Here is a 25,799-nt window from a genome sequence, read left to right as displayed (position 1 = left end):
AACGAACACAATTTTATTTTTAAATTTCTACGAACGAACGAACGAACGTTCGTAGCCAACAGTACTTGAACAGTTGTGAAACTCGATTTGATAAATGTATCCAATGTATACATCAACATAAAAAATCAGGACGACAAAGGACACAAGGATTATTATAAGGACATGTTGATGTATACATCGTATTCATGCCACATGATTCTGGCCAGACCCACGTACATTTTATATGAAAAATTATGTGATTTAAATTTTTGTGTGAAAAAACATCCACGGATCAGCAAATTTTTTTTTCTTTCAAAATGCTGCATGTAACAGAGGGGTTCAAGACATGACATTTGGAAAAAAAATTGTTTCCATATATTGATATGGGGTCAGATATGATCATTGGTAGTTCCAAGGAACCCAATATTTCAGATGTCATGAGCTGGAAGCTAATATTGTGGAGCAGGTGGATCCGACCTGGTCCAAAGTGTTCTGGGAGTCGGAATCTATAGGTGTTACACCCCCTACGGGAGAAACTCTCGGAGACTCGGTATAACGCACAAATAATTGAAAAAAAAAATTGTTTACTAAAATTTATTCAAAAATAAATGAGACTTCGGATAAACAGAATTTTATGTCAAATCGTCTCATATTGAGGTTAGGTGTTTTTTGTGTGTAAAGTGCTGTTTTTTAGTTTGATAAAACTATCTTTCGGTAATCTCATTGACTATTGGTTAACTTGATACTTTTTTCGATAACAACATTTCTCAAACTTTTGCTTACAACTCAGAACGTTTAGTAGTAAGATTACCATCAAAAATGAATTTAGGTTCATTCGACGTAAAACAGAATTTTCCATTTGAGAGACACGCAAAAAAATTTTCAGTAGCTCTTTGTCTTTTTCTAAATTGGCAAGCAATAAACCTAAAAAAATATACAAAAATATTTTGAATATTGTTAAATCAATCAAGAAATTAAGAAATATTATGTAAAAAAGAAAAAAACTATTATAAAGATTATTATCATGCATGGGATTTTTTTCAGAATAAAATAGTTTAAATTATGACATTAGAGAAAAACCTCAGATGATAAAAAAAAACTTTGTTGACATTAAAAATACGTGTTATTGTTGTTGTCGTTTCGTTGCTGCGAATATAATAAATCAGTATAATAAAGCTATCAAACATGGGCACAGGGGGTGTGTAAGCCCGGATAACCGCCTCTTAAATCGTCCCTGATTGTAGACTGTGTGGTGGAGACGTGGAAAACACTGCACATCTCATTGACAGATATCCAATGCTGGATACTATTTGGGTCGGATTCACGGGCTGGCCGATCCTACCCGATGATTCATGACCCGAAATTATTCAAGTTGGTAAAGATTTCTAAATGCGATGAGAATCCATGCCTCAGAAATGTTTTTCGATAAAAGACCATTTTCGTGTATTTCAGTACACACACACCCGTCTTGCAGTAAGTTATGACACTTGAACAAAAAGAATCTATATTATATTGATTGTAATTAGTACACACCCCGTTTTAATCCAATAATCCAATATAAACTTTTTATAACGTGTTCGTAATGTATGTGCTTGATACCCTGTGTGCTATACGCAAAATTTTATTTGGTCCGGTAGTTTTCCACCGTTATTCGCTCAGTGGTTGAATGCGGAATAGATTTGGATGGGTTTCGGGCTAGTGGAGTGCTTCGGAGGGCACTTAAAGCCGTCGGTCCCGTGTGTGTGCACAACGAAAATATGGGCTCAGTATAGACACACGTAAAATGGAGTGCCTTCGCGTTAGGTTGGTGTCTTGGATATGCCAAATATCCAATACGTCAACCGTAAAAAGGTAGTGCTGAACTATTCGTGAAAATACCGGTAAATCATTGGTGGTAGCATTCCTACATTGAATAGAGAAACTCAGTCACGAAGGGCCCAGCTGAACAGCAAGGTCAGAGAAGACACTGTCGAACAGATGGATCCCGGCGGTCGATTGGCACCATAACTCAAACGAGCGGCTTGCAATAGGTTAATAAAACCTGAGCAACGAGATGGATATGGATATTAGTGAAAAGTAGACCTAGTCTGAAAAGTAGACCTAGAGTATGCTCCCCGTCCAAACCCAATAATCCAATCAATTACATTTCGTGATGATTCAGCCTTTTTATAAAAAAAATGATGAACGTATTATTAATATGAAATAAACTGGTTTAGATTTAAAGGCCGAACGGCGTTCAATTTTTATTTACACCAGGATTTACGACAGTCACTGGTATGGTGGCACAAATACAAAGAATCTTGAATATATGGAGAAAACGGGGTTCAATGCGGAAATTGGCTTGATCGATAAAAGTACTTATTATAAGACAAAGCGTAATTTATATAATTTTCGATCAGCGTAAATATTTTGTTTTTGATTTTTTAATAAAATAAGTTTTTATTTCAAACATTCTTGATCCAATAATGAAATGAAAACGGAATAAAAATTGATATTGTCTTGTAACGTAGTTAAAGTTATCGTTCACTCTAAGAACTCTTTCCTTTTTATTTTCAGTCGCGAATGTGAAAAGTTCCTGAAAATAATTTCTTGAATAATCACCAACACCACACAGAAATAAAAAATCGAGTACGGTTACTCGCACTTGCGGTGTTAGCAGAGAGTCTACCCTTCAAAATGAGTAACGTACTCTATTTTTGGTGTTAATTTCATCCAAGTTAACACATCATAGTGAAAGAAGAAATACATGTGTATAGCCGCATGCGTTCAACGTACATATGACTACAGATGTATCTCTTTTTTCACTACGATGCGTTCACTTGGATGAAATTAACACAAAAAATAGAGTAAAATAGAGTGCGTAACTCATTTTGAGGGGTAGACTCTGTGCTAACACCGCAAGTGCGAGTAAGCGTACTCGAATATTTGTTTCTGTGCATAGTGTATCATAATAAAACTTCGATTTGTCAAAGATTGCTAAGAAGAAAAAGCATTTTCATCATTGGCCGATCTTTTATCATAATCCAAAACCGAATCTTTAGAAATGTCTTGATTCATCGATGATTTTTTTACCCGAAGAGGTAATAAAAATTGGAGTTTCTACTGGATTTTCCCATTCGGATGAAATCCGAGGTCAACACTGCTGGCGCACAACCACGCCGTCTGAAGTGTTGAATACTTTAACTCTCAGTTTGAACTTTGAATGATGACTTTGTATCTTTTTTACTTTACACTGTGTGCCCAGTCGGACTAAATTGTATACTTTTAGGATTTTTCTATATTAAAAATCCATATGGATTAAAAGAAATCCTGAGGGAAAGCAAAATATTAAAACAAAATCTACTGCGCAATAAAAATTGTTGTCAATGGCCATCGCATGGAAACCCAATATAAAAATGTGCAGCGTAAAAACCAAATTTATTGATGCAACAGAGAGCGATTATATATTTTGGGTGCACTTGTGATAATATTCTTGTTCTTGGAAATTTTCAATCTTTGACATCTTAGCGATTGGAATCTGATAAAAGGTTATTATATTTCAGAGAGGTGAACCGAAACCAAACCATTTCATTGGTTTCACTTGTATATTGAACGAACCGGAACAAGCGGAACGTTCCGAAAATACATAGCAGAAACGTTGTACAAAGCATCGTTATTCACGTACACACACATCGCCATACAAACCAATTCGAGATACCGCTCCGAAGAGATACTGAACAGAAAAAACTGAATGTAAATAATCTAGTGTAAAATGAAACTGGTCGAATTCACTCTATCTATGTGTTAGTCCCAGGACTTATTGAAAGACCTGTTATTTTCAAATTATACTTTTACTGTAGCCACAGTCTCTATAAAGATGTTGTCTTCTCAGTGAGTTTTATTTTGGTCCATGAACTCTCTTTCTCTTTAATATTTTAACAGAGGACAACATTTTTTTGATAAATTTTGGATATTATATTACTGCCCAGTTTAACAAAAATACCGCATGCTCCCAAAATATAATTGGGTTTGGATTAGTCATTCGCCGTTCATAAATGTCAATGATTTTACACATAAAACAACAACAACACAGATTCGAAGCGAACTCTACTGGCGGCAATATTAATCTTTTAAAATATCTTTCATTGAGGATAACTTTGTATGCTCGACTTAGTTTCCACTTTTTGTCGATTGGCCGCTGATAGAGATCGCTGCTGTGTGACATACAATGACATTCAAGATAGATGTTAGTTAGTTTGTTGCTGGTAATAAATAATATTCAACTCACTAGAAGCTGCCTGCTGTACACAATAGGTTTCAAATGCCGAGAGCATAGATGATGTTTCCAAGATTATTTTTCCAATATCGACAGTGAACAGATCATCGTCGCCTTGATCGTTTGCTGTATCAAGAGCATCTCTTATTTTTCTACAGAATGATTCGCTATTTTGAAGCAATTCTTCAATATTCAAAAAAATTGCTGAAAGTTGATTTTGCGTAAGTAAGCCAGCCACTAACATTGGACGATAAAACTCATCAATTATAATTTGCAAGTCGCGTGTGTATTTTTTTTCCGTTTCAATGAATTCCCAAAGAATTTCTCGACGTTCAGTACGTTTCTTACTGCAATTTCTACAAACGATTGGCAAGTAAATATCTGGTGCTCCATAGAAATGCAATTCAACAGCTTCATCTAAAAATTGGTTAAAAAAATATTATAATACAAAACACACTCATTTTCGTCATAAGCGAACCCCGCGGAATATATGTAAAGGGTGTTTTTTTTAAGAGGTTGAGGATTTCAAATTGATATAAATCATATATATTTTTTTATTATAATAGTAAAAATCGCTTTACTTGGTAGAAAAACCTCTGAAATTTATGTAAAAGATTTCTGGCATATAGTCCATGGCCACTTTTTACATAGTCGGTCAGTCCATTTTTGGCCAATTTTTCGGACGTTTTCAGACATCACTGCAGTGGCAATAACTCGAGAATAACGCGATGAATATTAGCCTTAGAAGTGCTTAATCGTTGTTAGCTTATGGACCATACACTTCAATTTGCTGCTAAAAAATATTCCAGGGTCATCAGATTGCACGAAGAAGACGGTCAACCACCCTGTGATAATTTGCTTTAAAATCAAGTCTTTTCGACAAATCGATCGTTTAAGCCACTGTTTGGCAAATTTTGATTTTTTATTGAAACTAAAATGGCTCCGGAGGATGACTGACAATATTTGAAGGCAAACAGTCATGAACAAGGGGAATTTCACAAAGAACGTACTAGAATTATGTCATTCGGAATAGGTTGGAATAGTTTGGAATTAGTGGTAATATAAATGTCAACAAATACGCCGATATGGTGACAGAAACATTGAGTTTTCAATTCAGTCAGAAACATTTCAATATTTTTGTAAATATACTTTTTGTTGTAAATGTTTAATATATTTATTTAAATTATACAAAAAAAATTCACAAAAATATTGAAATGTTTCGGTGCCGACGACTGAATTAAAAACCTAATGTTTCTGTGGACAGTACAGTGTATTTGTTGACATTTACGTTACCGCTTATTCCAAACTATTTCAACCTATTACGACCTATTCCAAATTATATAATTCTAGTACGTTCTTTTTGACATTCCCCTTGGTCATGACATTCATGGTCGTAATGTTGACACCAGGAGAAATTTCAAGAAAAATGTCTCAAATATTCCGACGGCGTATAAAATGTCACTTTCAGTCGACTAAAGTGTCATTTTTTGTATTGAAATGAAGAATTCAGGACTTTCACTGATTTACCATGTCTTCAAATGTACCAGAATTTCTTTTTTTCAAACCCATTTCAAACATTATAGAATCTAGTATGATCAAAAAAATTGACAAAAAAAGGACTGGCCTATGAAAAAGTGGTCATTGTGACTATATGCCAGAAATCAATAATAAAAAAATAATTGAATATTATATATTCGAGTTAGATATTTCATATTTGAAATATTCGAGTATGCTTACTCGCACTTGCGGTGTTAGCAGAGAGTCTTCCCCTCAAAATGTGTTACGCACTCTATTTTACTCTATTTTTTGTGTTAATTTCATCCAAGTGGATGCTTTCACTGTAGTGAAAGAAGAGATACATCCCACATTATTACAACAACAAATCTATGTTAAAAAAATGCCGTGTTCCGCTTTGATATATCAACCATTCAGTACGTTGTTTTTATTCTAGAGCGTTCAAATTATTATTATCACAAAATTGAAATGTTCCAAATAGCTGACTATTTCGTTTAATTTCAAATGAATATTCAGCATAATATAATAATGTCGTTTGAAATTCCAAGAATAAAAATTGAAATTTGATCGATTTGTATAGCTTTAGGCGGGGTACACGAGACTGATAAGTGACATTGTCACATGTGAAAAAAATAAAGTATTCCTTTAATATCGAAAGAAAATACTTCAAATTATGTGAACAAAAATTTCCGCAAATGAGGATGAATTAGTTCAGAAATGTTTCAAAAATGCTTGTGAGTTTGTATAATAATTCATTCGGACGGCAGTTCGCGTCAGTGACGAAACCACATTAGTATGTTGAAAAGTCGAACTCGCTATATATACACGAAATATACGATATCCAGACTGAGAAAGCCTTTGGCCCCGATTGATGTATGGTTGGAAAGAAAAGGATCAAAAATTCAGTTCTACGGCCATAGATGGCACTAAATGAGATCGTTGAACCCTGAAACATCGATATTCAGATTCTAGAGCTCAGTATCTTTCCAACGATCCCCTAACCGTCGAAATCGATCAATTACTTCGAAAAATTCAGCAAAAAGAACAAATACGGGTTATAGTGCCACTTTTTTGGGGGAAAAAATTATCAAACACGTTAGATGGCGTTAGTTTAAATGTAAATTTCTATGTACAGTACATACGGTGGCGCCGCCCTACACCAAAAATTACTGAACTATACAGTAAGGTACTATTGAAAAAGAATAACTCAATGCTTTATACCATTTCTCCACTCGTATCTAATTAACATTCAAAGCTGCAGCCCAATAAAAGCTGTTCACAAATGTAGAATAAATGCGAGTGGAGCAGTTCATATAAAAATGGTAGTATGGTACAAAAAACTGTTATAATTTCACAGTCATTCTTTCATATGAATCTCTATGTCTGTGTGTCTGTGCGCAATTTTGCGTAGTTGTGTTTGATCTTTTTGAAACTTTCTGTGATTAAAGTACACAAAAAACTAAGACTTTTTTGTTCCGGAACTTTTCGATTTGGCCGCATTGTTGGCCGTGGCGGGCCTCCAAAAGTCACTTTTTGACTTTTGTCCCCACGGTCACCGGGTTGTCTGCATGTGACACACCCCGGACATATGCATCTCGTTGGAAAGGTCTTGAAGTGTGCTATGGTGCCATTTGCGGTTCAAAAATTTCAAGGTAGAGTGGCCAAATTGGCCAAAAACCAAAAAGTTACCGTTCGGTCGGATACATAACGGCTATTACCTCGAAAACCAGCCTAAGTTGCTGCATTGAAAATTTCACCAATTTTAGGCCAAAATCTAAGCTATAAAACGCCGCATAGCTCATATCCAGGAAATATCTTGTTTTCAAGATATGGCCTTCGAGAGTGAAAATGTGGCCAAAAATGGCAATCTTTTTCATACGGTCACTGTGGCGCCTCAACATATGAATATCATTGTAAACTGGCCAAAAACCAAAATGTGGCCGTCTGGTCGGACACATAACGGACATTTTCTCGAAAAAGACTACATATGTTCTTTTGAAAATTTCATCAATTTAAGCCCCAAGTCAAAGATAAAAAAATATGCATACCACACCACAAAAAAAAAAACACTTTTCCCCATTATGAACCATATTTTATATCATTTTGATCCAAAAATAACAAAAAAAAATTCATATCTTCATTGTATTTGAAAAAGATTCAAATTCTTGAAAAATCCACTTCCACACACAGGCAAATAATGTATAGATTATCGGGAACTAGGAGCGGTTCTGAACGATCCTGAGGATCCACTAAAGCCCGTTTCCAGAACAAAGACACTTACGTTCTTTTATCTAAACGAAAACACTGAAACATGCATCTCTTTTCCAACAACTGATTCAGCCGAAATACATACTTTCTTTTTTCAAAATTTATTTGGCGCAAAAAAACTCTAAACCATGAAAAAACTTACATTCCTTTATTGCGATAAAGTCGAATACACTTGCGTTTTTTTAGATCTCACCAATAGAATTTTGTGACGAAAATAGTTGGTAGATATTTTTTCTGTGTACTGTGAATATAAACTTTATATACATTTGTAAATTCGGAACGTTGCTTCATTGCGTCAGTATGAACTCGAAGTAAAAAGAAAGGAATTTCTGCAACGTTATGAATATACAAATGTATATTAATTTTATATTCACAGTACACAGAAAAATATCTACCAACTATTTTCGTCACAAAATTGATATCAAAAATGTTGTGTTTCAAATTTTGGTTTCGTCACTCGTTCTTCACCTCGATAGAGGTTTTTTATTTGATAAGTATCTACCCAAAAACCAATTTTCAAATGTATATAAAATGAAAGGATGATCTTTTCTGGATGTGTTTTATGCACGTTTACACGTTTAAAATTTATAATCAATTATATATTTTAGACAATAATTCATACACCCCGCCTAAAAGCAGAGCTATGCACTAGAGGCTTATGATGCGTTTGAGAGGTAAAAAATATATTTGATTTGAAAATTTTCTGTTACTCCATGTCTCCATCCAGTTGGAGAACAAAATCATATAAAATTTTGGATGGCAAATTTGTATATATACTGACCGATTGAATTTTTTTCGTTAGACACTGGAATTTCGTTAAATAGAGGTTCACTTATTCCTTGATCTTACTGTGTTTATATGTTTACTCACCGCAATCTTCGCATAAATGTATTGGTTGATTTTTTTTATTCTCTATAATGCCTGGTTGATACTTTGTTCTTGAAGTTTTACTTGTTTCAGATCCAACACCAGAATCATTTCGCTCAATGCTTGTCATGAATTTATCAGTTTCATATAATCTTACTTCGCTTCCATTATGTGGGGTCACCTGTTTTATATTGATGATAGCTTTTCCATTGCCTTCAGGTACCTTTTCTAAGGACTTCATTTCATTCGTCGAACGACGTAGAAATTTGAATGTATAAGGCTCCTCTGGAACTCGATCTTTTGCATCAACTAAATAAGATAAAATTTCGTACTTTGTTGCTCCCAAAAACATTGGCTTATAATCAGATGTATTGGCCAATATCGGTGGAGGATTGGTTGGCAAAGGCGGAGGCTTTTCGTTGATTTCTTCGTAGATGGGATCACAGTTAAAACAGATAGATTCGTATTGATGTATGTCAGATTTCAATAAACATTCACCACTTTTCCACCATTTTGGTTCAGAGAGCATGTCGTGAAGCTTTACATCCGGAACTATTTTGTTTTTCTCGCAAAGTCCTTTATCATTCAACTTAGCCTCCATCAAATCATATAGATAACGCTCTTCTTTGATTATTTCGTGTAAATATTTAACAAATATTTTATCTGTATCAGTGTCTTTGGTTAATCTAGTAATAAAATTATAACTGTATTTGCTGGTGCCCATTTTTATCAATGAACTTTCTATTATATTCGCAATAGATTTAATTTCGAGACCATATAGCAAATGACTTAAGAATGGATCATTTAATAATTTCAGTATAAAACTGTCTGTAAAATAGTTAGATTGAATGATACTACTATCACATCCACTATCATCAACATTATTTTTCATTGTAGATGATCCATTTTCTTCGGACACAACTTTCTTGTTTTGAGAATTACTTGTATCATCCAAGTAAATTAATGTTTTAGTTTTATTTAAATCTGTCGGTGTCTTATCAGACATAGCTGCATTGTGTGAAATTTGATTGTTTTTGCCCATTGTTTCATTTTTAAAATTTGGTAGATCTTGTGTGCTTTTTTCCAATTCTTTTTGGTTTTCTGGGTCCGTGCCACTTCTTATTAAAACAGATGAGTGATACAGTTTAACACGATCGTTCACATTTACTGTTGAACATTCATCACTATTTATTGTAATTGACGTTTTCTGTTTATTTTGTTTATTCAGTGAGCCCATTGTTTTTGGAAATGGCTCAATGGTGGTTTTAGACACAGGTAATAAACCGAAGATTCTTGAAGCTTTGGTTTCATCCAACAATCTCGGTTTATTTGATAATTTTTCTAAAAAAGTATGTATAGTATGTAGTATAATTGTAATTGTATAACTATATGTAATTTTTGAAATTCTTGTTAATGCATATACAATAGATCACTTACTATTTTGAGGTTTTTGCTGACGTGGTGGTCGTTGAGGGGCGCTCTGATTTTGAATAATTTGTTCTGTCTTCTAAAAAAATGTATAATAAAGAAAACAAATACAAGATTCTGTAGTTTGACCTTACTTTTGCAAGCTGATCTTTCGGGCAGCTTGGTGGAGGACAGGAGGGTCTATGACGTAATGTGTTATTTGTTTTCAGAAAAAGTTGATGTGGACTTATTCGATGTGGTTTTGTGCGTAACGCGGTCGTATCTTTGAAGTAAGCATATGCCTTTGAATCCTTATCACGCCGATCACTCATTGAACGCATTACAGGCTTCCTTCTTTGGCTGGTTGTTTTCATACCTTAAAATAATTTCATTTATTGAGGTTTCATTTAAACTGTCCGCTCGAAATTCGTCTACTAATTAGTTTTGTTCGGCGGACAAATCTTAGTTTTAAATATCAGCGGATAAATTTTAGGTCGACACTATGCATTACAGCGTAAAGGTTATCAATAAATTGTATTTCATTATTCAAAAAACAACATTATTGCGGTTCAGATTTTTTATAAAATTCCACCACTTCAAACCTGTATGATTTTTTTGTCCATTTGAGAGAACATCGTCGTGTTCAGGTGTAGAATGATTTAGGTCAAAATCTCGCTCTTTCTGAAACTCAGCTAATATTTTTGGTCGTGTCAATTCTGGTAATGTATTAAATTGCACTTTTTTGAATCGACCTGTTAACAACGTCCCATTCTCAATACGAACTGATTTTGTCTCTTTCATTATCTTTTTAAGGCCTTTTTGAATAGTATTTACTGTTTGGAGAGATTCATTTTGATTAGAATATAATGAGGATTTCATGCATGCACTTTCACCTATTATTATGAACTGGCCTGATTGACAATGGCGTGATATATGTAAGGTGACGCTGGTACCAAATTGATATAATTTTTGAAACTAAACATCTTTTAAACCTCTATATTTCACCTTTGAACCAGATCCGTTCACAGACCTAAAAGTTACAGAGCTTGAAATGCGAAATGTGGAATCAACATTCAACATCAATTCAGTATAATAAATCCGTCTACAAATTCAGAACTAAGCCTGGTGGTAATGCCTGGACTTTCTCCTATTTACTAGAGTTATTTTAAAAGTTCCCGATTGATTTCGGATGTAGTTAAACAATCAGGGGAAACGAACACCTCGGAAATGGCAGTTTTTAAAGAAATGATAAAAAGTTCAAGATATCGCTTTAAAAAACTGTAACGTTTTGGTGATTTATCTAGAATGGTCCCAAGCATCACATTATATCAGTCCAATATTTGTGTGTGCACAACGAAGGCATGGGTTTCAGCGCAGACACGTAAAATGGAACCTAGCGCCAGCAAAAAATATGGCAGAATCATGATGTAGGATACAATCGACTTTTCAGGTGAACCACCATACTTTATTAGGTTAAATTGGAACGATACTGGAATTCAAGAAACAATCACCTGTCTGCTATTTTTTTTTTTTAATTAATTTATAAATTAGGTGCGGATAATTGGAATTTATATTTATTTCCGTTGTGAGATTAAATTCAGTGCACCTTCTACAATGAGAAATATGAATTGTCATTTTGTTTGAACAAGTTCCTAACATAGAATACTAATAGTATCTGTGGAACAAATTTGTAATGTTTTAAGTACATTCTAACGTTGAAAAATGTAACGTTTTGGCCCATTCTGGTGGTCATTTTCGTGTAAAATGCAACGGAGATTATATGCATAGTTTCCACGAATTCCAATGGAATGGATCCACTTTTTTCTTTCACTTCCAATAATATTTCATTTGACAACATAATGTGAACACAACCCAATACATTAAGTTTTAAATTGAAAATCTAAATCTACCGCTCAAATAAAAAAATAAACAATTTATTCGGAAAGAGATATGCATAATTTAATTTTAAACTCTGCAGAAGAACTCTTTTATACGTCATTTATTGCATTAAATTTTCTTTATTTGTGGAATTATTATTTTGAATTTTCGAAATGCAACTGACATTTTTCGATTGGCGCGGTGTATATGTGTCAAACCAAATCCAAAGATATTCATTTATATGTATTAAAAATGTGCCCACATTGTGTGACAGTATTGTTAGTATAAACAACTATCGCACCAACCGATTTTGTTTACAATAAAACTTTGTTTTGTTTTCAACAGGATTTCTTGAGAATTATATGTGAATGTTTGAAGCGTAGTTTGGGCGATCAATTGGTTTTATTGTCATTTCAAAAACGATTTTGTGTGTTCGGAATGCTGTTCCCTGTGGAATGGATATATTCACAGTTGGTTTTGTGACTGTCTTTGTTTTAATTCCGAAATAACAGAGTGTTGATAGAATTTACTGTGAATATTCCAACAACATTTCGATCGGCAAAATATTTGATGTCACGTTGGAAATAAATTTCATCATTCGATTTAGAATACAGAGTCACTTTGTTGAGGTAAGAGGTGATCTTTATAATGCGTTCTTCATTACTGTTTCCTTTAATTTGTTATAGAAGTGTTTATATCTTATTGTGTTTGTGATCTATGGTATATTTGGTGTATTTTTTTCTTTACTTTTTGTACGATAGATCTGTCACGATGAGAAGAAAGAGAGCCAAGAATGGGCGCAGTACGTCGTTGAAGATGACTCTTAATCAAGTGGTGCGGGAAGAGTATCGTGCACCGTTCATCGATCAGGTCACATACTGGTGCCTTTCGGCCACAATGATTACGACTCTGGCGTCATTACTGTTTTTGTTCAAAGCAAACAAAGCCTTTGACGATGAAAATGTTCGATTTTTTAATGGTGAATCCGATGAATACACGAATGATCAATTCAATAAATACGTGAATGGTATAATTGGTGAATGTTTCATCTCGGTATTACAAGAAAATTACCACAAATTACCGCTTGCATTTCGACGAACTGTAGAGCAAGCATGTCCTGATTTTCTTCGTCCAGAAAATTGGCCAGCTCGCGAGGGCATGGGGAACGCATTCAATCATCTCATCACTCAGTACATAACAAACGTGAAAAATAACATCAGAGTATGGGCATTCAATCGCATCAAGAAATTTTTCACGCTAAAGCGCTACGAACTGAATTCGAATCGACAAGGAAATCTCATCACTGAATTGGATGTAAAACGTGCGACGAAGATCGTAATGTTCCAGAGTAGAGTCGAGAGAAACGCGAACATCGATCTTCTATTAAACGAAGCAGCAGGCATTGGATTGCCAATCAATGTACACTTCCAGAATCTCATTCGTGATCGCTGGTTTCAAACCATCCCAATATTTATAAACATTCAGCGACAAATTTTCGATTTTCACGTGAAATATGAAAGGGTCTCTTAGCAATTGTATGACACTTTAGTAAGAAAGTAGTTCCAACTATTTACCAATAGATGGCGACACATAAAATAGCAACTTCGAAACAAATACGCATTTCCTATACTTATCGTAAAAAATGTAATAAAAAATCGCGTGCTGAGAAAAAATTAATATTTGTGTATTATACCCAGTGTATAATAATTATTGTTACTATTTTTCTCGGCACGCGATTTTTTATTACATTTTTTACGATAAGTACAGTAGATTGCCAAATGTCGACACACGACCAAATGTCGGAATACCGATAGGTGAATTGAAATTAAAAATCGAAAATTCGTTTTAATTGCATTTTTAAAAACAAATTATGAATGATCAATATCAAATCTATATATAATAATCCAAATATTCATCAAAAATCTATTCCTGCTTTCAAAAATTACGTTCAAAAAAAAATTCTATATTTTTATCACTTTTTTACGTCAAAAGTTAAACTATATCATTTTTAGACGAGCCGGTAAAATGCATTTTTTGGTATGAAAAAATAACTACTTTGAAAAAAAAATTATATCTGCGAATTGTAGATACTTTAATTTAGTTATTGAACAGAAATATTGAAAATATAAAGAAAAGCAATTATATTTATGTTCCATTTTTCACTGTACTATTATTCCGGAATAAATAATCCAATTGCCGACACATAAAGCCGCATAAAGCGCCGAACATTTCAAGTGAAATACTTTTGATTTGACAGATGTGACAGTTATGTATGTATTTGGATCATTGTGAAATTCAAACCAAATCAGTGGAAAAACACAATATTTTAAAATATTTTTGCCATTTTACTATGGGAAAATAAATAAAATTAAATATTTGGAATTTTCGATGTTACGACGAAAAAATGGAAAAAAATAATACATTTTTGGAAAATATTTCTTTTGAGAAATGTGAAATGGAGCACAATTAAATTCTGCATCGAAGTACAGTACACATGTCGGAGAGGTGAATTGAAATTAAAAGTTAAAAATTCATTTTAATTGCATTTTTAAAAGTAAATTATGAAAGATCAATATCAAATCTCTTTATTATAATCCAAATTTTAATCAAAAATCTATTATTGCTTTCACAAATTACGTTCAAAAAAATTCGATATTTTTATCACTTCTTCACGTCAAAAGTTAAACTATGTCATTTTGAGACAAGCCGGTAAAATGCATTTTTTTATATGAAGAAATAACTAATTTGGAAAAAATATATGTCTGCGAATTGTAGATACTTTAATTTAGTTATTGAACAGAAATATTGAAAATATAAAGAAAAACAATTATATTTATTTTTCATTTTTCACTGTAATATTATTCCGTAATAAATCGTCCAATTGCCGACACATTAAGCACTGAAGTTTCAAGTGAAACACTTTGCATTTGACAGATGTGACAGTTAAAGTCGTATTTGTATCATTGTGAAATTCAACCAAAAATATTATAGATCAGTGAAATCACGGGCGTAGCGAGCGAAATTTTTTTGTAGATTTCAAACAGAAAAATTAAATTTAATGTTAAAACAAATGATATAAGTAAAAAACACTTCTTTGGAAGTTCTCACTGTGACGCTATACTGCACATCAAATCTGAAAATGATCTGATATAAATTTTCAGTGACGCTTGCAATCAAATACACAAACAATTTTTATATTGTGTTGCCTCTTGGGCATTATCACAATGAAATTTTCATTTTTAATTTTCTAAGAATGAGAGAGGCAACGCAATATAAAAATTGTTTGTGTATTTGATTGCAAGCGTCACTGAAAATTTATATCAGATCATTTTCAGATTTGATGTGCAGTATACAATATATTGCATCACAGTGAGAACTTCCAAAGAAGTGTTTTTTACTTATAACATAATATTTTTAAATATTTTTGCCATTTTATTGTGAAAAAAATAAATAAAATTAAATATGCAGCAAAAATATATCAATCCAATAATTTCAACTTCGATATTTTGTATTGTTTTCCTCAATGTAAAGAATGCGTTCCTGAGCTGTCAAAACTTAAAGTTTTTTTCGGGATTTGGGAGCCGAGAATTGGACGACGAATATCCGACATATGGAATTTTCGATGTTACGACGGAAAAATGGAAAATAATAATATATTTTTGGAAATTTCTTTCTTTTGACAATTGTGAAATGAAGCACAATTAAATTCTGCATAGAATTGTGTATAGAATGATATTTTTAGATGAAATCAAAAGTGTTAAATATTAAATTGAAGTTGAAAATTCAAACAAATAGTCCGACATTTGGGCGAGTGTCTATATAGGAAATGCGTATCTGTTTCGAAGTTGCTATTTTATGTGTCGCCATCTATTGATAAATAGTCAAATTACAAATTTACTATTATCTAAGAGCTCCTTTGAAACAACGCTGGTTCCAATATCGACGCGTTCCGAACAACAATGTCATACCGACCACTCCACTTCCGATGGAAAGGAAATCGTGGACTGGAATTCATTGAAAAAACTGAATACGAAAGCAATCCAGCTATCTATTGGGATTTAATATTTGACCTGCCAAAAATTTTGAAACTTGGAAATGGTAAAGAATTCGATTTTGCTGTGGCAAGTGATAGTGTGGAAGTTTCGTTATGTTTCGTGAAGCCTGAACGCAATACACCGGAACTTGATAACACCATCAAAGAGAAGTACAATAATTTTGAGTTTGATTATGTGCTTGGAATCGATCCAGGAGTTCGTACATGGAACGCCACCGATTGCGATGCCCGGGATTACGACAACTATTGAACAGTTTCAAGAAGTTGGGAAATTGTATCGTACGATTGCTCGACGAATACAATACATCGCAAACTTGTGCAAAATGTTTCCGGCCATTCGATCGACGAACCAAAAGCGATCGTTACAAAGTTTGTCAGCATTGTATTCCAAGTGAAGATGAGTCATCGCAATGGAATTTACCGAACGTGATTATCACCATGAAAAGCAACCGAGTGTACCAACAATTGCGTAAATATGCAGTTGATTTTGTTAATCGATTGAATGCAGCCAACCCAGATCATATTCCAATGGATTCAGATGGTTTAGTGTCAAAACTTCAAGTATGTTTCAAAAACTGGCAACTAAACACTGGCATTTGGAAAGATGATCGAGCTCCATTTCAATTGAAAACTGTTTGGCACCGGGATATCGTTGCAGCCAAGAACATCATGTACAAAGGTGAAAAAAGATCACTGAAATTAAAAATGTTGAAAAATATTTAGGCTAACAATTTGTTGTTTACGATTTTGGTTTCAGGTCTTTGTACGGTGTTAGGATTGGACATTCATCCGCAACTATTGAGACCACAGAATTAAAATGCTGCCGTACAAAATCGAGCAGCTAACGATGAGGATTCCAGTGACGACGAGGACTACGTTTATGTTCTCGATGATGGGCTTGAGTTTTGTGGCCTTGACCGAGGTACGGGCAGTTCGGTATATAAAATAACCCGTAGGTGAGTATCATTTGTTGAACTGAACCGATAGTATATTGATGTTGATTCATACTTACTAACTGAGTTTATTTTTTCTCTTTTTTCTTTCCATTGCGACGTTGAAAATGACTGAAACTACACTCAAATCCGACTCCAATATTAACCGTCAACATATGCCCGATAATGGATGAATTTGCCACAACAAATGTTTTTTGCTCGCGAGCTATATAGAGTGCATTTTGAGTTAAGGTATAGTGGTCATGTATAACCACGAAGGTTTGAGATCGTATTTTTGGACTGTGTTTTTGTAGACACGTGGAATAGGATTAGACTTTTAGTGTAACAAATCGAGAAATTGAAATGAAATAGACAATTCAGTAGCTGGATTCACATAGGATTCTTTAATCCCATGTATGGAATAGCAAAAATTCGTTAGATTCAATGTTTTTGTAGTCAATAGTACAGAATTTCATTAAAGCATTGAATTTGCTTTGAGATAAAATTTGTTCTTTGTAATATTTTTTAATTTACAAAACAATACAAAACAATAAAATCACTTTCTTAAAATATTATTGTTGAAAAAAATAATATGAATTATAACAAAATGTCATACTTCAGTGTCGGCAAAATGTGAAATTATATTTGACAATGAAATGACGGATTAGTGGAATAGTGGGATCAGTGTTTATATATTGGAATCATGGTTATCATCTGAAATAAGTTGTTTTAAGTAGTGTTTTTTTTCTTCACGGAAGTTATTCGAATTTGCTAGGGTTTTTGATTTAAAAAGTGAATACAACATAAGTTGGAAATAGGGTTTTTCACTGAAAAAGTGATCTCCAAAAAAAATGAAATCACCCCCCCTTAATAATATAATTGCTTCTGTTTCAAATAAAGTGATGAATAAGGCTGGTTCCATTCAAACTCTGTAACTTTTGGGTCCGTGAAATATAGAGAGATGAAGGATGGTAATTTTCAATCAGCGATACCATTTTTACATTCATCACGTCATTATCAGTCAGCCTTGTATGATATTTAACAGATAAAATATCTGCTAACCTGCTTCCGAATTATTAAGTATTTTGTTTGGAACCGCTTTTATTGACAATGGTAGGGATTCCACGGCTGGTGTAGGCGGAGGCTGTGAAGAAAGAAAAAATGAGGTCGTCTTTGTTTGTTCAGCAGTTGTTCTCTGATCGGAGAATAAGTCCAAATTGTTGAAACTATACGCATCATTACGATTCTGAAGAACGATTGATTCTGAATTATAATTAGCTGTCGCTTTATTCTTTCTCATATTATATAAGTTTGATGTTGAAAATTCATTATTATGCAAAGTAGATGAAATGAGCTCGTATGGATTAATCGTTGTTTGAAATATTGGACGAGTATAATGATATTCCGAAGGAGATAATGAATCAAAAATTCGTGTTGAATGATTTACAAACATATGATTCGGCCCAAAATGCACATTATTTTTTTGGAATTTATTACATTGTTGTAATTTTTGATCGTTCGTTCGATCCTAAAATTATAAATTAATTGATTTCATTAATAATAAAATGATTTTGTAAATGTCCAGCGATAATTTTACCATGCTTAACAGGCGTGATTGACGTAAAAAGTTGTATGGATCATTTTCTCTACATAAAATTGTTGGTCTTTGATTTTCACATGTTGGTGGAAATCGTACGGTTCCAAAACAATTTCTTGTCACAGCAGCATCCAAAACATATGGGGTTGAAAACACTCGGACTGTACCTCCAATTGGTGTAAACGGTAATTTGATTCCCTTGCATTGTTTACAGGTTATTTTCTTTTTCGTTGGTTTTCCACTTCCGTGCACATATTGTGAACACGAACATAAAAAATGAACTTTATCTGGCATGATGGTCATACTCTTCATATATTCATATTTTTTTCTTGTTTTCTACGATTTCGAGAAGGAAAATATTAGACTAAAATTTTTAATAAATAGATGCTTCAAAAGTACAGCTCAAATAAATTTTTATCTAATTTGATTCTAATCAAAACACATATTCTGCCATATCTATATGAAAACTTTCACATTTTATTAAATCCAATCTGTTTGTCATACTGTTTCTTAATTCAGTTTTGATGTTGTTCGTCACATAAATGTCACATTACTCGTCGAGCTTTACATTTATTCTCTACTTTGAAGAAAGAAACGCCATACTAAGATGTATGAAGAAAAGAAATTAGTTCAATAAATGAGTGTTTGTGCACAAAAAGAAGCGTGTGTTAAATGGTTATGTTACGGTAAATGATCACAACGCACTCACACAGTGTTTGATTTTAATAGTTTACTATTTCTGTTTTTCTTCATCAGGAAGCATTCTTATGGTTCGTTTGGTTATCATGATTTGGAGCATTTAACTTTTCTAAGAATAAAAGTAGGCATTTTTCGAAAATTGTTTCTTTGTACTATAGTAGTTATAAAGTCTATAGATTATATATGCAAAAAACTATTTGTCTTTCAAATAAAATACAAAATATCTCTAACTTAAAATTATAATTCAACCACCATATTTGTTGAAGATAGGTAAATTATGAAAATAAAAGTTTCAAAAATGTATGTGTTCCGAATGTTTGCATTTATGTATAGATGTAAGTATGTATGCTTACATATGTGTATGCTGTGAATACGTAGAGCGAGCTCGCTCGAATGCTCATTGCATTTTGAAATGACTTTCACAAAATGAAAATAACATAAAAAACCAACTACACTACTCACAAAAATCTTGCGTTGGCTAACTCATACAAAAAGAATTTTTTATTTCTTCTTTCGATTGATTAAATTCATTAAATTCAGCGTTTCCAAGCAAATAAGAATAATATAGAAGGGATTGGATTGTTAAAATGGGTCAAATAACTTTAAAAATCGTCTTCAAAAATGCATCTTGACGATCATGCTGTGTGAATTTCGCACATAAATCTCAATAAAAATAGTGAAATTCAATTTACTATTGGTGTTAGACGATGTTGATGTGCGGCTGGCTCATCACAGTTGTTTTGTGTACTGAATATCGCTTTATCTTGGTGTGTTAATACACATTCTGCTTAGTGTACTATCTGGATGAGAAATTCGTATCATCATTTCACCCAATTAATTTGTTCCTGGTCTCTCACAACATATATGGAAGAATTTCCGAAAAACGGGAAAATTAAATTACCTGAGATATTGATTGAATATGATAATATCGTTTTTCCATGAACCATGAAACATAAAAATTATCATAACTACTCTCTATAATTCTTCAAATCTAATTATAATTTTTGTAGGTCTGTTTTTTTTTAATGTCCAAACTCACTTAAATTTGTCAACAATTTTTAAACATTGAAAAATTAGTGGATATTAAAAGAAGATCAATTCAAACGTTTTCTTGTTTCATAAATTGGTATATTGACTTACCAATTTTGCGAGAAACACCTTTGCAACAAAACATCAACCATTTATTCAAATTATTCACGTTTGCACCTTCAGCTCAAATTTTTACGTCTCTTTAAAAATAATTATTTTCAAATTTATTTAACATTTTCCGTAAGCACTAAAATAATATAATTTTTTTATATAAAACTTGTAAAGAAATACATTTAATACAATATGATGAAAGCTCTGATTTGGTTCTGTCTTAACTCAGAATGAAACTACTGTTACGTTGTTCATAGCAAAAAAAAAACATGCAATGGCAGCAGTAAAACTTTGAACACAATGTACTTGATACTACAACCAACTCTAAAATGTATTGTGCAGACTTATTCATCCAATCTCTTTTGATTTTTTCTTATTTGGACGGGATTTTTATTGTATGGTTAGCTGTGATGTTGAGAGTTTAATTCACGGGCCGTTTCGTATATTGATGTGAATTTTGCCAAGTGATCGCGATGTACGCGTACATGTGTATGTGTGTTTCTCTTTTACCAAAGTTAGTTTGGACAAGGGGCTTGAACAAAACAGCTTAAAAAACATTTGCTGCTAATTTGAAAAATGCATCGAGATCATAATCTAAATAGTTGTCAGTTCTTTCGATACACAAATGCGAATATTGAGAATTAAATTAGAAATAATAAAGGAGTAAGCCCCTAAACAAAGTAGCCACGTTATTTTTATTCAAGAAGAATATCGACAGAAAGCGATCAAGTTGATTATGACACAAATTCATAAGATACCTTCCAAGAATGATATCAACTTATTATCATATGCAGATACGTATCATTTACCATTAATGAAAATTTCAGTATCATTAAAGTTGGTAAATTATTTCGAAATACGTACAATAGATTGCGCAGATGGTCTAAGAGTCGTTTGTTAAAAAATGAAAACAACAACTCTTGTTCCAACATGGTTTGTATTCTGTTGAAAGTGTACTTCTCCGTTCGTATTTTTGTAAAAAAAAAATCTTGATTACATAGACACTTGAATATATTTAGAAGGTTTTAAAAAAACAAGAAAAGAAATATCCAATATAATAATGTGTGTAATCAAATCGCGCCATTTTGATTTTTAACACAAATACTTACACATGTTGGTCATATCATGGATGATGTTGTCTGTACACATTACCATTGCGGACACCGTTTTGTTGGTAAGCGATGTATAAGCACAAGAAAACAAAAGTAAAAGAAGATTGTTATGAAAAAGTGCATTCTGTACACGTTAGAAACGTGTAACTTCATTGTTTGAAAATATAATAAATAAAAAAAATCACAGTTTCTTGAATCTACAACGAAACTTGACATAGAAACAACATTTTTAAGTAAAAAAATGGGGAAAATCAATACAAAAATGAGTTTTTCATTATGATATAAGAAACTGTTTTGCTAATACTATCAATACAATATACAGTTGTGAAGATTAAAAAAGTTCCCTGCCGAGTTTCAGTCTAGGTTAAAAATAAAAAAAACAAGTGGCAATATTCAACAATTTAACAAAGTTTTAAGTTCAAATATTATGATTACATGATTATCAATAAAATAGTTATTTAGAACCTTGAACAAGAATAATTGTATCTAATAAATATTCCAATATTTATGCTGCTGAAGTGTATTTTAAAAGCACATGTGAACGTAAATAAAAGTACAACTATACAAATAATCGAGGTAAGCTTCACTCTTTAACGCTTATTCAATTTATAGAAATATTAATAATAAAAGGGAAACGAAACCGAAAAAGGGAAACTTGAATAATAATATTCAATCATTCATTCAAATCTCAACTCATATACTTAAAGAAAGATATACGAAAGAAACAATTATGGGAAAGTTTGATTTTAGTAAGAAGTAAGTATGCTACACATGGAATATATATACAATATAAATTTTGGCATTTCCTGGAAAATCCGTGTAGCATAAAGTGACTCATCAGCATAATTTTTTTTGACCATTTTGTGTTGTTCGCTGACGATGAAGCAACTAATAAATATAAAGAAAGAATTGGTCAGCCTAAGGTATATTGTTTCATCTATAGATAAAAAGATGTTTTATTAATAAAATAATATTCCAGGATAATAATATGATCATATTTTTTAAATAAGAATTTGGATGTTAATTTATGGAAGTTACAATTTTATTAGGAAAAAAGAATTAAAAAAGTTCCCAGCCCCATTCGGACAAATTAATTAAAAGCTTTTAAGCTATACATGAAACATATACATGATAGCTGTCAAAGATGTCGCTTTACAGTGTAGCTGTCAATAAATAAACCCTTCTTCATGCAATTCTTATTTATAGTATTTTCAATCAAAAACTTTTCTTTATGAAATATAATAATTTTAAAAATTGTTAACAATTCCGATAGCTCTTGGTTTCAGTGGTCGCATATTTAAAATTGTTCAAAGTAAAAAAGATACAATTAAGCTTTGAAAATTCTTTATTGAAGTGTGTTTTACGAGAGTAAAATTTTATGTGGGAATCGAATTATACGATTTTTGGAACAAAATGATGTAAAAACTGCTTATAAAGTTAAAAATAATGCAAAATTACGAAATAATTCCATCTAAAACAATATCATGAAAAATAATATAAAAAAATAAAAAGCATAGACTTTTGAAATACGTTTATAACATCTTTGAAATATTCCAGAGATTAGTAAATATTTTGTAAAACAAAACATGCATAGTTCGCATTTTCTTATGAAATCATTGATAAATTACTAATTGTAATATTTAATTTTGGAGAGTGTTTCAAAATAATAGTTCAAAATGGTGTTTTATAAATCCTTTTGGTCTCAAAATGACGTCTCAAATAAATTTGCTAAAAACGGCAAACTAAGGTAACTCAGGTCTTATAGGAACAGTCTTTTCATTTTTATACTTTATGTATAGATTATTGTGTATGAAAAATTTCTTTGTATGAATAATTCATTAATAATTTATTTTGCAGCATGGCATGCATTCAATGCGATCAAAATACACTCAAAACTAAACAAAACGATGGGGAGAACCAAAACTCAACAACACAACCATCACATAATATTATAAATGTACATGGCACCTCCCATAATTCAGATTCACCACCGAATCTTGGTTGTAATGTAAAGTGGTCACCGAATTTGTCTCCACTTGGAATCAATAAACCCATTGGATGGATGGATGGACTATTAGGATGTATGCGGCCGGTAGTATCACTTCTCGTCAAAGCAAATTCCAATGATACTAAACCAAAAGTTATCGAAGATTGGGAAATTCAGTTTGAGTCGATATCAAACCTTGAGTGGCTTGGATCCGGTGCACAGGTAAGAAAACTAATTATTATTATTATTACTTACTTACTTATATTACTAACTTAATCAATCGGTGCAGGGCACTGTATTCAGTGGATATCTACGAAATGAAATTGTAGCCGTAAAAAAAGTCAGAGATTACAAAGAAACGGATATCAAACATTTGCGACGACTGGATCACGAGAACATAATTAAGTTCAAGTAAGTAACTTAAGGTGTTTGCTAAATCAGACACAAAATTGTATTAATTATTTTAATAATTTTACAGAGGTGTTTGCACCCAATCACCAGTATTTTGTATTATCATGGAGGTATTTCTATTTTTGTTCATACATAGGGTGTTTCCCATATCTGTAAATAGAAAATGGTATTTATTAGTTCAAAGTAGGCAAAATTCTATGGTAATAAATGGCATTTATACAACGCATCGATTGATGGTCACACTTCCTGAAGCAAAAAACTGTTTTCAAAATCAAATGATACTTACAATGGAAAAACGCTTGTCTTCGCATGGCAGCTCGCAAGTGAATATTTGGAAGAGCATTGTCACCACCTGAATCTCGATTCAAATTCACCATCTATTGCATTTATTGAGGCCGGCCTCTAGCTAGTATTTCACTTTTTCAAATATGAAAAATGCGGTTCTCGATTTTATAAAAATTTCCAAGGATTTCGAGGTGATGACCAATTGAATTCTCTAGAATAAATACAGCGTATGATACGGTCGCACACCAAAGTTTGTTTTTACATACATTTTTTGCTGTATTTTGTATGGCGGTGTTTCGCTTTGAAATGCAACCTTTCCATACGCTGTTTTTATTCTATAGCAATCAATTGACTAACGTAGAAAACTCTCTATAAGAGATATCAACCTAATTTTTTGTGACGACACATTTGAAGGTTCATACCTCAATTACAGCACAAGAATGATTTGAAAACACTTCTCTTTATATGCTAGGCTAGAAACTTCCCTCCTTCTGTACAACACATACTTCTTTGCAAGTATCAATTTCATGTATTGTTGTGGTATTCCAGTTCCGCATGCCTGAATCTGTACCTCCCAATCTTTTGAATTTGCCCACCCATGATGTCCAATCGACTGGTGCCCGATTGTGTATTGCTGGTATCCTTCTTCTTGGACACAGCAATTCCATCGCTGTTTATCGAATAGTCAAATTTCTTTTTGCCGCGCACGAACCACCGAATTTTACGCATATGTGATCTTTATTCTCATTGAAAACCTTTTGTGAAATATTTTTTTCACTTGGTTTTCCGCCTTCAGTTAACTGTTTCGGAACCAATTTTTGGGAATACAAGATCTGATACATCTTGGATTCTTGGATTTGGACGGGGAGCATACTAGGTCTACTTTCCAGTAATATCCATAGTTTCTCGTTGCTCAGGTTTATTAACCTATTGCAAGACTCCCGTTAAGTTATGATGCCACTTGACTACAGGGGGCTCTGGTGTGGTTTCTTTGCTTAATGTTCAATTGAGCAAAGACCTTCGACCACCAATAGTGTGAATTCTTGAAACTCAAACGAGCAAAGACTTTCTACCGACAATGGTGTGAATTCCTAAAACCCAATTGAGCAAAGACATCCACTACCGATGAGCACTGCACTTGTCGTGAACACTCATAACTCTACCACACTCCAGATGGTGCTGGGTTCCTCTATTCAATGTAGGAATGCTACCACCACTGATTTACCGGTATATTAGTAGTATGAAAAAGCGGGTTTCATCCACGTTTATTAGTATTAGTGTACACACACACACGCACACACACACCCACACACATGACCAGACACACACACAGATACTCTATTTCTCTCTCCTCTCTCTCGCTCTCTCTCTCTCTCTCTCTCTTTGTCTCTGAATTTTAAAATGTACGTGACG

General features: G+C 32.8%; 4 protein-coding genes across 14 annotated transcripts; 3 read left to right on the top strand and 1 right to left on the bottom strand.

Annotated features, from left to right (window-relative positions):
• Window positions 1-165: 165 nt before the first annotated feature.
• On the bottom strand, window positions 166-21,008 carry LOC116340139. Of its 10 annotated transcripts, none has more exons than XM_031766538.1 (12): window positions 20,592-21,007; window positions 20,144-20,352; window positions 19,462-19,560; window positions 19,257-19,354; window positions 18,753-19,088; window positions 18,218-18,683; window positions 10,894-11,124; window positions 10,447-10,667; window positions 10,322-10,391; window positions 8,888-10,225; window positions 4,247-4,651; window positions 167-903 (listed from the first exon to the last, which is right to left on the bottom strand). In XM_031766538.1, exons 5-12 carry the CDS (start codon window positions 19,062-19,064, stop codon window positions 707-709), a joined length of 3,240 nt encoding a protein of 1,079 aa, XP_031622398.1. In that variant the 5' UTR covers window positions 19,065-19,088; window positions 19,257-19,354; window positions 19,462-19,560; window positions 20,144-20,352; window positions 20,592-21,007; the 3' UTR covers window positions 167-706. The 10 variants fall into 10 exon arrangements, with proteins under 10 accessions (XP_031623046.1, XP_031622398.1, XP_031622487.1 ...); XM_031766627.1 differs by having other exon boundaries at window positions 19,257-19,560; window positions 20,592-20,680; window positions 20,772-21,007; XM_031767186.1 differs by having other exon boundaries at window positions 166-903; window positions 10,322-10,388; window positions 19,257-19,560; window positions 20,592-21,008.
• On the top strand, window positions 12,686-13,814 carry LOC116340800. Its single transcript, XM_031767515.1, has 2 exons — window positions 12,686-12,798; window positions 12,931-13,814. The coding sequence occupies exon 2, from the start codon at window positions 12,941-12,943 to the stop codon at window positions 13,697-13,699; it is 759 nt and encodes a 252-aa protein (XP_031623375.1). The 5' UTR covers window positions 12,686-12,798; window positions 12,931-12,940; the 3' UTR covers window positions 13,700-13,814.
• Window positions 16,126-17,515, top strand: LOC116340873. The gene is made up of 3 exons (XM_031767637.1): window positions 16,126-16,902; window positions 16,981-17,179; window positions 17,390-17,515. The coding sequence occupies exons 1-2, from the start codon at window positions 16,428-16,430 to the stop codon at window positions 17,037-17,039; spliced, it is 534 nt and encodes a 177-aa protein (XP_031623497.1). The 5' UTR covers window positions 16,126-16,427; the 3' UTR covers window positions 17,040-17,179; window positions 17,390-17,515.
• A 727-nt stretch (window positions 21,009-21,735) lies between the features above and the next one.
• LOC116340661 (mitogen-activated protein kinase kinase kinase 13-like) lies at window positions 21,736-25,748 on the top strand. Of its 2 annotated transcripts, none has more exons than XM_031767388.1 (4): window positions 21,736-22,279; window positions 23,561-23,912; window positions 23,980-24,101; window positions 24,169-25,748. In XM_031767388.1, exons 2-4 carry the CDS (start codon window positions 23,562-23,564, stop codon window positions 24,455-24,457), a joined length of 762 nt encoding a protein of 253 aa, XP_031623248.1. In that variant the 5' UTR covers window positions 21,736-22,279; window position 23,561; the 3' UTR covers window positions 24,458-25,748. The 2 variants fall into 2 exon arrangements, with proteins under 2 accessions (XP_031623248.1, XP_031623168.1); XM_031767308.1 differs by lacking the exon at window positions 21,736-22,279 and adding an exon at window positions 23,170-23,450.
• The last annotated feature ends 51 nt before the right edge of the window (window positions 25,749-25,799 follow it).

This window comes from Contarinia nasturtii, unplaced genomic scaffold (assembly GCF_009176525.2).
Source record: "Contarinia nasturtii isolate CC-2019 unplaced genomic scaffold, AAFC_CNas_1.1 Cnas_scaffold_78, whole genome shotgun sequence".
Classification (NCBI taxonomy): domain Eukaryota; kingdom Metazoa; phylum Arthropoda; class Insecta; order Diptera; family Cecidomyiidae; genus Contarinia; species Contarinia nasturtii.
This window is presented reverse-complemented; position numbering and strand designations above follow the sequence as displayed.

Excerpts from the sequence above, each read along its gene's own strand:
- LOC116340661 (XM_031767308.1), top strand. The coding sequence starts at position 23,380 with ATGGTGTTTTATAAATCCTTTTGGTCTCAAAATGACGTCTCAAATAAA. Across the intron at positions 23,451-23,560 it reads GCTAAAAACGGCAAACTAAG|CATGGCATGCATTCAATGCG; the intron begins GTAACTCAGGTC and ends TTTATTTTGCAG. Across the intron at positions 24,102-24,168 it reads GAGAACATAATTAAGTTCAA|AGGTGTTTGCACCCAATCAC; the intron begins GTAAGTAACTTA and ends ATAATTTTACAG.
- LOC116340873 (XM_031767637.1), top strand. The coding sequence starts at position 16,428 with ATGGAACGCCACCGATTGCGATGCCCGGGATTACGACAACTATTGAAC. Across the intron at positions 16,903-16,980 it reads CAAGAACATCATGTACAAAG|GTCTTTGTACGGTGTTAGGA; the intron begins GTGAAAAAAGAT and ends TTTTGGTTTCAG.
- LOC116340139 (XM_031766453.1), bottom strand. The coding sequence starts at position 19,064 with ATGAAGAGTATGACCATCATGCCAGATAAAGTTCATTTTTTATGTTCG. Across the intron at positions 18,684-18,752 it reads AATCACGCCTGTTAAGCATG|GATCGAACGAACGATCAAAA; the intron begins GTAAAATTATCG and ends TTATAATTTTAG. Across the intron at positions 4,652-8,887 it reads ACATTTATGCGAAGATTGCG|ATGAAGCTGTTGAATTGCAT; the intron begins GTGAGTAAACAT and ends ACCAATTTTTAG.
- LOC116340800 (XM_031767515.1), top strand. The coding sequence starts at position 12,941 with ATGAGAAGAAAGAGAGCCAAGAATGGGCGCAGTACGTCGTTGAAGATG.